The sequence below is a fragment of the Heloderma suspectum genome, chromosome 9, assembly GCF_057233095.1.
Source record: "Heloderma suspectum isolate Gila_16-S chromosome 9, 16-S_ref, whole genome shotgun sequence".
In the NCBI taxonomy this organism is placed as follows: Eukaryota; Metazoa; Chordata; class Lepidosauria; order Squamata; family Helodermatidae; genus Heloderma; species Heloderma suspectum.
Genome location: NC_139466.1, coordinates 3,870,110 through 3,885,651, shown reverse-complemented (window position 1 = coordinate 3,885,651; position 15,542 = coordinate 3,870,110). Strand labels below are relative to the sequence as shown.

The 15,542-nt window shown below is 44.6% G+C and overlaps 1 protein-coding gene across 4 annotated transcripts in view; it reads left to right on the top strand.

Annotated features, from left to right (window-relative positions):
- KLHL13 (kelch like family member 13) overlaps positions 1 to 14,846 on the top strand; it is an 84,907-nt gene extending 70,061 nt beyond the window's left edge. For all 4 annotated transcript variants that reach the window (XM_084813561.1, XM_084813559.1, XM_084813562.1 and 1 more), the window contains 2 exons: positions 10,302 to 10,415; positions 13,225 to 14,846. In XM_084813561.1, the coding sequence (XP_084669687.1) occupies positions 10,302 to 10,415; positions 13,225 to 13,712 (602 nt within the window). In that variant the 3' untranslated portion in view covers positions 13,713 to 14,846. The remainder of the gene's footprint in view (positions 1 to 10,301; positions 10,416 to 13,224) is intronic.
- The last annotated feature ends 696 nt before the right edge of the window (positions 14,847 to 15,542 follow it).

Genomic DNA, 15,542 nt, shown 5'->3' with positions numbered 1-15,542 from the left:
AGTGCGCAGTTCCAACTGTCAAAAATATACAGGCTTTCCTGTTTGAGCTGTCAAACATACAAGGTAATAGGCAAGACTAGACTGGATATAGGCTGGTTTGACAGCCTTTGACAGTTGAGGAAATGGGGTCATGGTCAAAGTGGGGACGGGGGGCTTGGTGGCAGTCAGGGGGAGCCAGTGGCAGCCCCTCCAAATTGCCATTTGGGCACAGTTGGAAGGGCTGTCACTGGAAGTGGCTTGGCCACAATCATGAAGAGCTGTTGTGGCCGCGTTAGGGAAGAGCAGAAGGGGTTTCTGCTGCTCTTGCCGAGCAGCTTGCTGCCTGATGCCCGCAACCCACGATGGGTTGCCATGTCTGGGTTTGAACGACACGCCAACCTTCGTGGGTACAGCAACTCCTAGAACAATCCATGGGTTGCTGGGGTGGTTTGTTGTCCACGCCCAAGCCACCCTGCAGGAATCGGTCTGGGTTTGGACGACACAGCAACCTGCTGTGACTTGTGGGTTGTTGTGCTGTGCGAACCCAATCTCTGTGCCCTTCATTAGTGCTGACCATAAGGGTATTGTTCTTTTCGTGATTTAGAAGGCTCCAGTCCTCTTTTCAACAGAAGCTGTTCTTCAGGAAGTAATTTTGATTTAGAATGAAGTGTTTGCATAGTTGTTTTTTTTTTAAATTCACATGGGTGCAGCTGTGACTAAAATCTAGTAAGGCTGGGAATTTTGAACAATATTGTCCGCCTAGGAATGAGTCTCCTGGCCTTGCCTTCCTTGGATTAGGCTGGAGGGGGCTGCAGACAGGGCAGTATTAAGAGCTCTTTTATGCCTGAATGCCTATACTGAATAGCAATGGTGGAGTTGGGGAGAAGCAGATGTGCACAACTGGAGCTCTTTTCTAGGGAAGCCCCAGAAAGACTGCAGAACATAAATGTCTGTGTTAGTTTGGTGCAACAGAGAAGGCAAAGGCCTGGTTCACATGCCAGCCACCCTCATGACCCGGAGAGGTAGGCATGTATCCCTCTCCTCCACCACCACACGTGTGCTGCACTGGCAAGGGAGATGTTCTGCTCCTTTCAATTCTTTCCTCTCAGAAAAGGAAAAGGGGAAGGGAGGAGGCAGCAGAGGGAGAATTGTGCGAACTGGGCTGATACATGTATGGGGCTCTGTGTGGAGTCTTATCTGTTGAGAGAGGGGCATCATGGGTGGGAGGGCAGTGCCAGCTCCTCCTCTGCATAAAAAGGAATGCTGGCCTGGTGTGAATTGTTCAGAGTGTGTATGTGTGAGAATTGCTTTGTTCCAGTCATGTGAAGTTGTCAAGCCCACTGCTCAGGCATCTCCAAATCTCATCACGTGTGTGGTAATTAGTGGTTCCCGTGAATTAACCACCCATCGTTCTTATTCAAATGAAGAGTTCAGTGTTGCATTGCAAAAACAATAGTGTTGGAGTATATGAAAAGACTAGTAGGTTTATTGTGTTATAAGCTCAGTCCACACACACACAGTTTTTAAGATGCCACAAGCCCCTTGGTTGTGTTTGCTGCAACAGACTAACACAGTTACCCCATCTGGAAATGTCATTTGATGGCAACATCAGGTTTACATTCTGTCTACCCTCTAAATGTGTGTTGTGCAAGTATGGTGACCTTGAGAGAAGGTGAACGTTCAAACACTGGCTTCTTTGTGTGGCTGCTGCATTTTAAAACAAAGATGTTATTTTTAACAAATCCAACGTCCCACGTGGGGCTTCAGTGATCTCCCATTCAAGGAAGTCATCAGATTCTCAGCGGCTTAGCTTCAGCAGTGTGGCAGCACCAAGTGTTCCCAGATAAGTCACTGGCCTCACAGGTTGTTTGTTTGTTTGTTTGTTTGTTTTATTTATTTATTTATTTATTTATTATATTTCTATACTGCTCAATAGCTAAAGCTCTCTTTTTTAAAGCTAATTCATTATTATTTTTAATGTAAAGTTCACCCTGACTGCCCAATGTAAACTACTGAAGGGCACTGATGGCAGGTGATGGCAAATACTTTGTTGGAGGCTCTGCAGGCAACGAAACCCTTGATGGTATGGCTGTTGGAGAGAAACCCTAGCTCATTGATAGAGCACCTGCTTTGTATGCAGAAGGTCCCAGGTTCAATCCCTGGCAGCATTTCCAATTTAAAAGTGGATCAGGTTACAGGTGATATGAAAAACCTCTTCCAGAGACCCTGGAGAGCTTCTGTCAGATGATACTAGGCTTGATGGACAAATAGTCTGGCTTGGTATAAAGTAAATTCTCATGTTCTCTTTTGCTATTTGGGTCTACTGCAGTGTGTTGCTAGAACAGATAGTTTGCACTCTACTTAGCCCTTAGGTTAGTATATCTATTGGCCAGTATGCTGTTGCTGGTGAATAGGTTGGAATAGCCTTTCCCAAAGCGTGCATGAAGGAATTGCACTCTTCAAGATGGGCTATGGATCACTAACCTCTTTAGAAGTTTCCTCAGAGACTTGTAGGTCCCCACGCTGGGTGTTCTGGTTGTATTTTCCGCTAAGCTGGTATGCTGGTGAGAAGCATCCCTCTGCATCAGTTTTTGTTTTTTGCCAGACTGCCTTTTTGCTTCTGGGGAAGGGCAGTGTAGCTCCAGAAATTCCTGTGATAAATCCTTCAAGGATGTGTTCCTGTGTGAGGACTTGGAGCAGATGGGTATTATAGGGATTGGCTATACAGAATGTGTGTGGGGGTGTACTCTGGGTGATAGCTAGAGTCATGGAAGGTGGGAATGTGTGGTCTGTGGACTTCATATATGAGGTAGCCTTGAAATGGCTTTTGCAGACCTATACCATGTTGCATAGCACACACAGCATTTAGTTGTGTGGACTATTAGGACTCAATTGATGATGGAATGGAAGTCTTTTTGGTCCTGGAAGACTGTTGAGCACCAGACTTGGAGATGCATTCTGCAGTGACTCTAGCAGCAATGTTACCTCTGGATATTGATTCAGTGGGATATAAGGAGAGAATGAGATGGATGAGGAACACTTATAATCTTAGCTCCTGGGTGATAACCCCACCCCCACCTCCAAATTGCTCATGGTGATAGCTTCTAGATTGCTTTAGTGCAGAGAGTCAACATACAATTTGATGCTTACATGTCTTATTGAGGAGAAATAACCAACCAAAGCATTATCAAGCAAAGCATCTTAAATGAAGAAGGACCTAGTGGTGCTACTAAAGTACAAAATGAACCATCTGAAATGCCTTAGAGGCAAAGATTTGGTTTTGGTTTTTTAACTTGAAGTCCTGTTTAGCTCTGGCATCCTTCACAGTTGTGAAACATAAAGATGTTTTTTAAAAATAAAATAAATTCTATCTCCCGTTATGAGATTCAGATTTCAGGGCAGCGTGCAATCAAAACATTAACTTAATCAGGTGCAGCAAATAGAACTACAGAAACAATGCAGAAGCAATTACATACATTTAAAATGTCTCAGTGAATAACAATACCTTAACCTGATGTTTAAAGGCCAGATGTGGAAGACCTTCCTAAGGAGAGTTTTCCAGTGCCGGGACACCAGGACTGAAAACCCTCTCTCCTTTGTAGTTACATAGCACACTTCCAATGAGGAAGGTACTTAGAGCTGGACTTCAGCACAAGGCTTGAAGACACAGGCAGGCTGGGGAAGAGGTGCCCTTTTGGATATTTGGGTCCCAAGCCATTTAGGACTTTAAAGGACCAGCACGTTGAACTGAGCCCTGAAGCGAATAGGCAACCACTGCTCCCTTTTAAAAATTGGAATAATATCAAGAAACCTGGCTGTATCAGTTAAAATCGTGGCAGCCAAATGCTGCACAAGTTGAAGCTTCTGTCATCGTCAAGGACGGAATTGATTTCTTGTTAAGGCTGTTAAAGGTGTGATCCAGGAGATGGGCAAAAGCAACTGAAATACAGTTCTTAAGTCCAGCTAGAGTGTACAAGTAGATCTTCTTTTTAAGAAAAATGTAAAACTGTGAACAAATCATCTTCCAATGCACATGGCTCTTGGTTAAAGATGGAGACTCTCCCAGTGATGTAACATAATTTTGTGTTTGTTGTAGTTGCAAGCCTTGTAATTCAAGTTAAAGCATTTTAAAACAAGCTTTGGTACTTAAAAGGGTAATTTCGTGTGTGTGTGTGTGAAGCCTCACTTTTTACTAGAGAAGTAAAAACTTGTGACAGATAGGCTAGGAAAACCTCTTTTGGGTGTTCAGCTGGGTTTTGGGTCCAGTTCTCTTGGTCCTTTTCCTTGCTCCCTCATTTTAAGTGAATGAGTTCTGACAGAACTCATTAATACCTTTGGCTGCTGATGCCTCTTGTCTTGAGAGTCAAGCCCTTTGTGGCCTTTACATCATGGCTGTGTGGGCTGATTCACTTGTGCATGCTCAAAGTGTCATCACTTGACAACAAATGTGGGAAGTTGCTCCATTCGGAGACAGGGATGTGACTCTATGGTAATTGACCTTGGTGGCTTCCTGAGCATGTGTGAGTGATAGATACGCATATGTGGAGTTAATATCCCCAAGATAATTTGGCAGTTATGTTGTTGTTCAACACCTGTAAAGCACCTAATTTTTAAAGCACGGTTCAGATACTAAAAGACAAGACAGTCTCTGCTCACAGTGTAACAGACATAAATGTGAAGGGAAAAGGGAAACAAACATTGGAGCAGCAGCTCCTTCTGTGAGGGATAGAGCCAAATTGGTCTCCCCCTTGCAGTCAGGGGTGCAGCCTCCCAGTGGCCCTTGGTCTCCTGGCTGACAGGCCAGAGTGTGTCTACCTTCAGTTCTGCAGTCCCAGTTCTACAATCTGCAGTTACGTCCTTTTAAATTTCCAGAAGTCCAGCCTAAGGTAGCCCAGGCTCATTTGAAACTTTGATAGCAAGATTTCAACTGCAGCTCCACTTCTTTGTCCATCTTGCAAGCATGTGTGTGTGAGTGTGAGAGCGAGCGAGCGAGAGGGCGGGACGGGCGGAGAGGAAGGGTGTGTGTTTGGGAGGGTGTTGCTCTGCATGGAAGCTTAGAAGGGACAGAGTCATGGTGTATGACCGTGGAAGGTGCTTCCAGTCAGCTGCAGCACATGGTGGGATGGCAATATTGGTAGACAAGCAGATCAAAACAGGCAGAGAAATATTACTGGCAGCCTGCAGTGCTGTGCGGCTGGTGGAGGTGAGCAGCAATGTGGTTGTGTGATTTGGAAATCTGTCTGTGCTAATTTGTTGTTCAGTCGTTAAGTCGTGTCCGACTCTTCGTGACCCCATGGACCATAGCACGCCAGGCCTTCCTGCCCTGCGCTCTCTCCCGGAGTGTGCTCAAGTTCATCTTCATTGCATCGGTGATGCTATCTAGCCATCTCATCCTCTGCCATCCCCTTCTCCTTTTGCCTTCAATCTTTCCCAGCATCAGGGTCTTTTCCAGTGAGTTTTCTCTTCGCATTAAGTGGCCAAAATATTTGAGCTTCAACTATCTGTCCTTCCAATGAGCAGTCAGGGTTGATTTCCTTTAGGCTGGACTGATTTGACCTCCGTGCAGTCCAGGGGACTCGTAAGAGTCTTCTCCAGCACCACAATTCGAAAGCATCAATTCTTCAGCGCTCAGCCTTCCTTATAGTCCAGCTCTCACAGCCATACATTACTACTGGGCAAACCATAGCTTTGATTATACGAACCTTGGTCAGCAAGGTGATGTCTCTGCTTCTTACTATGCTGTCTAGGTTTGCCATAGCTTTCCTCCCAAGGAGCAAGCATCTTTTAATTTCATGGGTACAGTCACCGTCTGCGGTGATCTTGGAGCCCAAGAAAGTAAAATCTGTCACTGCTTCCATTTCTTCCCCTTCTATATGCCAGGAAGTGATGGGGCCAAATGCCATGATCTTCGTTTTTTTAATGTTGAGTTTCAAACCAGCTTTTGCACTCTCCACTTTCACTTTCAACAAGAGGCTCTTTAGATCCTCTTCGCTTTCCGCCATTAGGGTGGTATCGTCTGCATATCTGAGGTTGTTGATAATTCTCCCGGCAATCTTAATTCCAACCTGTGAGTCATCCATCCCAGCGTTTCTCATGATGTACTCTGCATATAAGTTAAATAAGCAGGGCGACAATATGCAGCCTTGTCGTACTCCTTTCCCAATTTTGAACCAATCGGTTTTTCCATGTCCGGTTCTTACTGTTGCTTCTTGACCCTCGTACAGGTTTCTCAGGAGACAGGTAAGGTGGTCTGGTACTCCCATCTCTTTCAGAATTTGCCAGAGTTTGTTGTGATCCACATAATCAGAGGCTTTAGCATAGTCAGTGAAGCAGAAAGAGACGTTTTTCTGGAATTCTCTTGCTTTCTCCATGATCCAGCGAATGTTGGCAATTTGATCTCTAGTTCCTCTGCCTCTTCGAAACCCAGCTTGTACTTCCAGTAGTTCTCGGTTCACATACTGCTGAAGCCTAGCTTGTAGGATTTTGAGCATCACCTTGCTGGCATGTGAAATGAGTGCAATTGTATGGTAGTTTGAACACTCTTTGGCATTGCTCTTCTTTGGAATTGGGATGTAAACTGACCTTTTCCAGTCTTGTGGCCACTGTTGAGTGTTGCAAATTTGTTGGCATATTGAGTGCAGCACTTTAACAGCATTATCTTTTAGGATTTTAAATAGCTTAGCTGGAATACTGTCATCTGTCATCAGCTGGAATACTGTCATCATAGTTACCTAGGGAGGTGGTGGGCTCTCCCACACTGGAGGCATTCAAGACAAGGCTGGACAGCCATCTGTCAGGGATGCTCTGACTTCGATTCCTGCATTGAGCTGTGGGTTGGACTTGATGGCCTTGTAGGACCCTTCCAACCCTACTATTCTATGATTCTGTGATTCTGTCTCCGCTAGCTTTGTTGTTAGTAATGCTTCCTAAGGCCCACTTGACTTCACTCTCTAGGATGTCCGGCCCAAGTTCAGTGACCTCACTATCATGGCTATCAGCAACATTAAGATCTTTCCTGTATAGTTCTTCTGTGTATTCTTTCCACGTCTTCTTAATCTCATCTGCTTCTGTTAGGTCCCTGCCTTCTTTGTGTTAAAGTAAAAGTCTGTTTACACATTCCAAACAGTTGCATGGTACAGCCCTGTTGGGACTATACCACTTCAAACTGCAGGTTGGGGAGTGCATAATTGAAAACCAACACCCCCCTTTGTTAAAGAGAAACCCTGCAATTATTATACTAGCTCATAAGAAGAGGGCTAGTCTAGAACCTTTCTTCCTAATGTGCAGGGTTTTATTTCTTTTACGTATCCAACATCACGGAATGATGATGTTGTCTACTGTGAAATCCAGCTAATGTGGGATCTTGCACTATGCATTTGAAAATCGTAGCCTAGCTAATGGTGTGTGCAAAAGCCGGTGTCCTTGCACGTGATTTTGCTTTTGCAAACTTAATTTTTGGCCTCTGTCAGATGTAACTGCAAGAAAGATAGGAAGAAAGTTACATGCACTGTGTGCACTCGCATGTATTTTTGTTAGTTAGAAGCAGAAATAAAAGGAATGTTTCTGCATGTCCATTTTCACATCAGTGGGCTAAAAAAATAGACTTGAGTGGGTATACCACAAATAGCAGTGGTTCTGAAAGGCAATAAGTGATGGCGTTTTCTATATCGACAGCATATATGGCCACACAAGGAAAAACATTCGAGAAGGTAGAACAGCGATTAACCAAAGCTCTGGAAGAGCTGGATCGATATTGCAAAAACCAGCTAAGGCCAAATCCAGCAAAAACGCAGGCATTTGCCTTCCATCTATGCAATAAGCAAGCTGCTAGGAAGCTGCAAATTACATGGAAAGGAGTGTTATTGGAGCATTGCACTAACCCTAAATATTTAGGGGTTACTCTGGATAGGGCCGTAACATATAAACAGCATTGCATTAACACTAAACTGAAGGTCAGCGAAATAAATAACATCATTAGGAAATTAACGAGCGCTACTTGGGGTGCTAAACCAAGGGTTCTTGAGACTGCAGCATTAGCCCTCTGCCACTCGGCCGGCGAATATGCCTGCCCAGTTTGGTATAAATCAGCACATGCTGGGCAAGTTGATGTTGCTTTGAATGAAACAAGTAGAATCATTACCAGATGTCTGAAACCTGCTTCTCTAGATAAGATCTACCATTTAGCTGGCACTGCCCTGCCTGTTGTTAGTAGAGAAGCAGCAGCATACAAAGAGAGGCTCAAATCCACAATATCCAAACAACACCCTCTTTACGGTCTACAACCAGCTCCTCAGAGATTAAAATCCAGGAAAAGCTTCCTCAGATCGACGGAAGACTTTGATGAATTCAAAAGTAGAATGGACTTATGGAAAGCTACAAAGAATCAACACTGGAGGGAACCAGCAGAGGAGCTGGCACCCGGTTTTGGTGAAAGCTGGGAAGTTCACTGAATAGTCTGCGTAAGGGTGTAACAAGATCTAGAGACACTCTGAATAAATGGGGTTATCCAGTAATCTCTGCCCTATGCGACTGCGGAGACTTGCAGACAACAACACATATGTATACTTGCCCTTTGTGCCCTGACCAATGTACACATGAGAACCTTATGACAGCGAGACAGAACGCAATTAATTAAGGATGTCAGAGAATTCCACAACGGATTTCGGTGAGGACGAATGCCAGTACATTCGGCTCCCCGAAATCCATTGCGGAACTGCCTGCCACCCCCCCGCCCCCTGCAGATCCCCCCTGGGACGAGACTTACCTGGGGCGGATGTTCTGGACGGTGGCGACTCCAGCGGCGGCTTCAGCGGTGGCGGCTGGTCTTCCAAACGGCTGCCGCCGCCGCCATTTGCAGTCTGTGTCTTTTTTTCTTTTTTCCCCCCATAGACGTGGTAGGCTACGTAAAGACTTACGTAGCCGATCATGTCTGGGTTTAAAACAACAACAACAATGTGTACGCAAATGGCGGCAGCTACGGCCGCCGCCATTTGCGTTCCTTATTTTTCGCCGTCTTAGTCTACGTCAATATTTATGTAGACTAAGACGAAGAAAAGAAAGGGGAACGCAAATAGAGCCCACTACGCTATTTGCATTCCCCTTTCTTTTCTTTGTCTTAGTCTACGTAAATATTGACGTAGACTTAAGACGGTGAAAAATAAGGAATGCAAATGGCGGCGGCCATAGCCGCCGCCATTTGCGTACGCGTTTTTTGTTTGTTACCCAGAGCCCTCCACGGCCAGAAATCCGGCTGCGGACGGCCCTGGCCTGGGCCTGGTTGGCTGCTCTGTGGAGCCGCTGCGGAGCACAGCCGGCCGTCGAGGATTCCAAGGGGGAGGACCAGATCGCCTCCCCCCCCCCGTCGAGGATTCCAGAGGGAGGGACGGAATGCCTCCCCCTCCCCCATGAACAGAATCCGCGAAAAGGTATGTCACTTTCGTACATCCCTGCAAGTAATGTTGCTAGTTTCTGGGCAAGATTTGTCTTAATTTTTATATATTTTAACTTCCACATTTTATATTTTAAATGTTATGTGTTATAGTATGTTTTTTAATTGTGATGCTTCTGACATGAATAAATAAATATCGACAGCAGTGGCTGGCAGTGGAGGCTTCTGCAAGGGACCCCATAAGTTGCAAAATAGTTTGTGTTCAATTGTTTGTGTAAATAAATGCATAAAACCACAGGACCACTTCTCATGCCTTATTCTCCTGATAGCTGGAAGGTCTTCCCCTTAGCAGATCAAGTTGGCAGTGGCTGCTGCAGCTGCTGAAGAACTACCTTTGTCATGAAGAACAAAGTACAATTTCTAGCTCTAGCATAAGTGTCGGTCTAGTTTTGGCCACGTATTGCTGGAAAAGTGACACTACTCAGTTAAAATTCCTTATTAGACCCACCTACCCACCCACCCAAAGACTGTACTTCTGGTAAAGTAGTTGGAATAATTCATCATGATGAGCACTAATTGCAATTTGGAATTACTGTTCCAATACTGCTCAGCAGCATTGTGCAAAGTTATGATTTGTGTGTGTTCTTTTCTCTTCCCTGAATCTTTAATATGAGGATTAAGAATGCGACCTACATTGCATCACAGGGCTCTGTGAAGACCACTTCTCTATTTGAAGCACTTTGAATGTTCAAAGTACTAGATAAATCAGCTTCCTCCTCCGTTTTATTTGGTTTAACTTGCTTGAGTAATCTGGAGGAGTGTGTGTGTGTGTGTGTGTGAGAGAGAGAGAGAGAGGGAGGGAGGGAGAGAGACAGAGATTGTAATGTAGTAGATAGTCTCACTTAGCTTTTATGCCTGCTTGTTTTTTTAACAGCCACAGTGGAGTGCTACAATCCAAGGATGAACGAATGGAGCTACGTGGCAAAAATGAATGAGCCCCACTATGGACATGCTGGAACAGTGTATGGGGGGCTGATGTATATTTCAGGTGAGCCATCTTACTTCTGAGAGAATTCTCCCCTTCCAAACAACACCCCTGAACTTGCATAGCCTAAAAAACCATTCCTGTGAAGTTCTGTTCCAAGATCGTTTTCTGTTGCATTTTGCAAGCAGCGATTCCTGTCATTTCCCCCAAAACAATTTAAACAGGACATGCTGCTAAATCTCCAACATTCATTTTAGATATAACTGTCCTGGCTGGTAGGTTACCACCTTCTTTTGAAATAGGACTGATTTTGGGCTGCTTTTTTTTAAACCTTCAAAGATGCATTTCTTAGGGAGCCAAAAATGCAGGTTCCATGCCACCTCTAATCCTATAGATGTCCCTGTTGTAAAATGGACTCATTTTGTCTGGGATAAGTTGTACCTCAGGGAGACCTAGCAAATCCAATGAATGCTATGATAAATACCACGTCTTTAGGCTAGAACCGGAGAACTTTGAAGTCTTACCGGAGTTTGTAAATTGTGGTGCATCTCAAATACACCATCAAAGAGGGAGGGAGAGATCAGTCTACAGAGTCAGCTTGGTTCCATTTTGTCTGATTCATATCAAATCACTCTGGTTTAAAACCCCTTAGTTGAGAGAAAATAAGCTGTCAAGTCCCCGGACAATCGTCCTCTCCAGGGAGGGCTGGATGCCAAAGTGGCAAATGGCCCTGCCCCCTCATCAGTACTCTTGACTGTGTGCCTGTGTTGGAGTGGAACGTGCAGGGCAGGTTGCCCAAGCTCCTTATGCTCCCTTGTTCTAAATGCCTCGGCTTGGATCAGAACTCCCATGGGAGCCAAGTCTCCTTCACGTCGGAGAGTGTGTGAGTGCTGCTTCTGACATTCAAATGGGAGGGCTAGGCCGTAGCACAGGAGAAGAGCACATACTTTGCAAGCAGAAGGTCCTAGGTTCAGACCCTGGCATCTCCCTGCTAAAGGATATCGAGTAGCAGGTGCAGGGAAAGATCCTTCTCTGCCTGAGACCTTGAGAGCTGCTGCCATTCAATCTGGACTAGGGGGACTAGTGTCTGACCCTGTATAAGGCAGCATAATATGTTCAAAGACCATTGCTCTGACTTAATTTGTACATACCCCTTGGTCAAGCAATCTACCATGTCTGTGGGTTCATCTGGGACAGAACTGAGAATTGTGATCCTCCATTGTTCTAGCAGCATCGTCCACAGGGCAAACTCCAGAAGAATAGCCATATAGTAAAAGCAGAAAAGACGCCACAGAGCCCTTTATTGTTTCGGCAGTAATGCTTACTGTGCGCACAACAGTCTATGCTTATGCAAAGCCCTTTATATCCAGGGTTCTCTCATTTCACCAGAGGGAGCTGGCAACTGGCTCCCACCATTTGGGCACCTGGCACATTTGACAGTTACACCATCTTCAAATGTGACTTTGTACAAATTTTATATTTATTGACTATTAGTTTTTGTATTTATATCCTGCTTATTAAAATCAAAGATACACAAAGAAGATTGCAATTTTAAGAATAGACAATAAAACAAGAATATGCCATACAAAACTCATCAGAATAAAAGCAGACAGTTTAAAACCAGCAACCAAACTAAAAACACAGAGCAGCTATTGAAGTCTAAAATTAAATACTAAAAGCACCCAGAAATAAAAATAGTATTTGGCAAATGCCAGATTAAAAGAGAAGGGGCCTGACAGATCTATGGGGATGGGTGGAGGGGGAATATTCCACAATCATTTAATCACTGAAAAGTTTCTGTTTTAGGGGCCTCTCTGTTGGATGTCACACATTTAAACCTTTTTCCCCCTAGATAAGAGGTAGTATCTACATAGAGGAAAACTTTATGTGTGCAGTGGCCCTTGAGATACATTCCCAAAAGTTAATGAGGTTAACTTAGTTGGGCATGATCACATGCTAATACTATATTAGACACAGTGGTAATAGCTATATGATGTTCACAGATAAAGTGGGGCATGGGAGAGTAACATCGAAAGGTATATGGGTGAAGGGATCTGAACTCTTCCCCAACTTAATTCCCCTTTCGTCTGCCACCTAAACTTGTCCATCCCTGTGGGGAGGTAAGGCAGGCACAAGTTCAGTTCTCTTTACCCACAACCTTGTTTTGATATTAAAATTGGGAAAATGACATCTCTCTCCACATGTCTGCTCCATTCATATATGAACAGCAAACGTGGCTGCCTAACTTCAGCTAACCTTCAGATGTCTTGTTGTCATATGGCTTCCCTGCATGGAATCCTGGGAATTGTAGTTCTGCACATGTGCTGAGGAGAGCTAATAGAGGTCTGAGCAGCTCTACAAAAGTACACTTTCCAAGATTCCTTCAAAAGGAAATTCAGGTGACTGGCTTAACCTTGTAGTGTAAATATGTCTGAATATGAGAGTTTATGGAAGAGGAGGGACCCTGGGAAGCAAAAATGCCACAAAAGTAAGAAATACAGGTTGCCCTGTTGGCCTCAGTGCCATGAAGCAGCACAAACTTGATGATGCAGCCCCAGTCCCCAATTTCGGTAAGAGTACACAAATTAAGCTTGGAAAAAGAGGTTCAGGCATATGTACACTGTCACATGTAAAGATGTTGTACCTGTCTAATTTGCTTAATGCCCATCTGTTGCATATCTGGCACTGGTGAAAACATACCTAAAGTGGTTTTTGTGCTCAGAGAACTGTAAGTACTACTGGTAAAATGAAGAGTCATGCAGCATCCTTGTTGCTTTGGCTACAATGGACCCACCTCTAATCTTGTACTGCAGTTGTTGGTCTCATTAGCATTTTTTTTATGTTGGGTGTTTGGTTCCCCCCCACTCTCCAGGAGGAATCACACATGACACTTTCCAGAAGGAACTCATGTGCTTTGACCCTGACACGGACAAATGGACTCAGAAGGCTCCAATGACCACGGTACGGGGCCTTCACTGCATGTGTACTGTTGGCGACAAGCTTTATGTCATTGGTGGAAACCATTTTAGAGGAACCAGCGATTACGACGATGTTCTGAGCTGTGAATATTACTCACCAACCCTAGACCAGTGGACACCAATTGCTGCTATGCTACGTGGGCAGAGTGATGTTGGGGTGGCTGTGTTTGAAAATAAAATATATGTTGTTGGAGGATATTCATGGAATAACCGTTGTATGGTGGAAATAGTCCAGAAGTATGACCCGGAAAAGGATGAGTGGCACAAAGTCTTTGATCTCCCAGAATCCCTTGGGGGCATCCGTGCCTGCACACTGACAGTCTTCCCTCCAGAGGACAATACAGGGTCACCTTCTAGAGAATCGCCTCTTTCAGCACCTTGAGAAGCATCCCGTTGGACTTGCCATGTCGTCGTTCCAATACCGTTGCACTGCATCACGGGTTCTCCTCTTATTTGTCTTCAGTAGTATCTATTACCGCTGACCCTGAAGCAGTTGGTACAAGAACAAGATAGGGGTTGGGGGTGGGCTGCAAAAGGAAGATCAACGCTTCTTGTGCTGATTGGTCTAGAATGTTTATGGAGTGGATTCTGAACAAAATGTTTTTTGGAGCCAAATGCTTAATGAATGAGGAAAACAAGGTGTCTTAAAAAAAATAAATCTTTGCATTAGGTACATCAGTGTTGTGTATTAGGTGCGAGGATAACGTGTAGCAGTAAGCCCAGTAAGTCAAGCCGGTGGGAGAAACACAACAGATGGGGAGCCTTGCGTGTGAAGCCTTGGAGTTGCAGGGTTGGCTTACCTAACTGCACCTTTTGGAAGAGAGGCAGCCTCTACCAATGCAAATGTCAGCAGCTGTCTGGCCCCAGCTACCTCCAGGGTGTTAAACCTGTTTTTACCGACTTGACTCTGGGGGTGCTTTTCAGAGGATATGGCAGACAGGAGAAACCCGGCAGTTCTGAAACAATAAGTATACAACAGGCAAACCCTGAATCCATAAACCAGGGTGTTTTTTTAAATAACATATTAAGATTTTTTTTTCTGGTCCACCACATAAAAAATGAAATGTATCTGAGGTTTTTAATTGTTCGATTTTTTTTCTCTTCTCCCTTCCTCTCTCTCCCCACCTCTCCAATGCCAACCCCCCCCCCCCCAATTCAGCTTGAGTCATGGGAGCCTGAGCTGTTCATACAGGAGGATTCAGCTCATTTGTACTGTGAGCCAAGTGAATGCCTGCACTGGATTTTAGGTAGACAAGGGCTAGAAACTCTTACTGGTTAAGCCACTAAAACACTGATCAAATGGGTCCCTTTGGATGAAATTTAATCTACCTTTCCCCCACCCCTTGTCCCCAGATATCCTTTTGTTGGCAAGAGAACTTGTCTCTTAGACCTCTGTATAAAATCTCAGTTAATACGGTTATTTAGCACAAAATGCAGCTTTGACAGAAAGCTGCTTTTGCTCAGAGAATTCAGACTACCGTGTTTCTTTTGTTCAATAAAATCTTTAACTGCAATTAGTTGAGTGTTTGGTGTTTTTTTAAAGGTCTCATTAATGTTCACTTCCTTCTTCCAACTCCCCGTTGCCAGGTAACATCTGTATGTATCTTTGTGTGTGGGTAGCACAACCTGCTGGGAGGCCAGTTCTGCAAGAGCTTCCAAAATGGGGAACTTGACCTACTTTTCCAGAAGCTCCCTTGGGAAGCCCAGGCTGAGCCCATTGTGAATTCAGTGTCTGCATGGGGTGGGCATCCTGGCTGAGCAGTTCTTTGCAAAGAGCCAGCCTGGCTGATCTGAAGAAGCCCTCCCTCAAGCATTTCTGGGGCCTACTTCAAATGTCTTTGTCACCTCTGGATGGGAGTGAGGCTTTGAGGCAGGGCAGTGGGGTACTTCCATAAGCAGGGCTGTGAGTGTGATGCTATATGGTGAGGGTTTTTTGGTTAGAGAGTTAGACTTAGACCAGAGAGACCCAGGTTCAGATCTCTGTTCAACCAGGCCAGTCAGTCTCTCTTAGCTCAGGCCCACTCCATTCCATAAGGTTGTGAGGATAAAATGTGAGGGGATCATGGATGCCTGAGCCCTTGGAGGAAAAGTAGGATAAAATTGTAATAAAATTAAAACTAATAAAATTTTCACAGGAGCAGAGAAAAAGCACAGTGTGCTATTGGGCAGATAATTTTAGCTTCCCCAGAATCTGTTTTTCATTTTTTGAAAG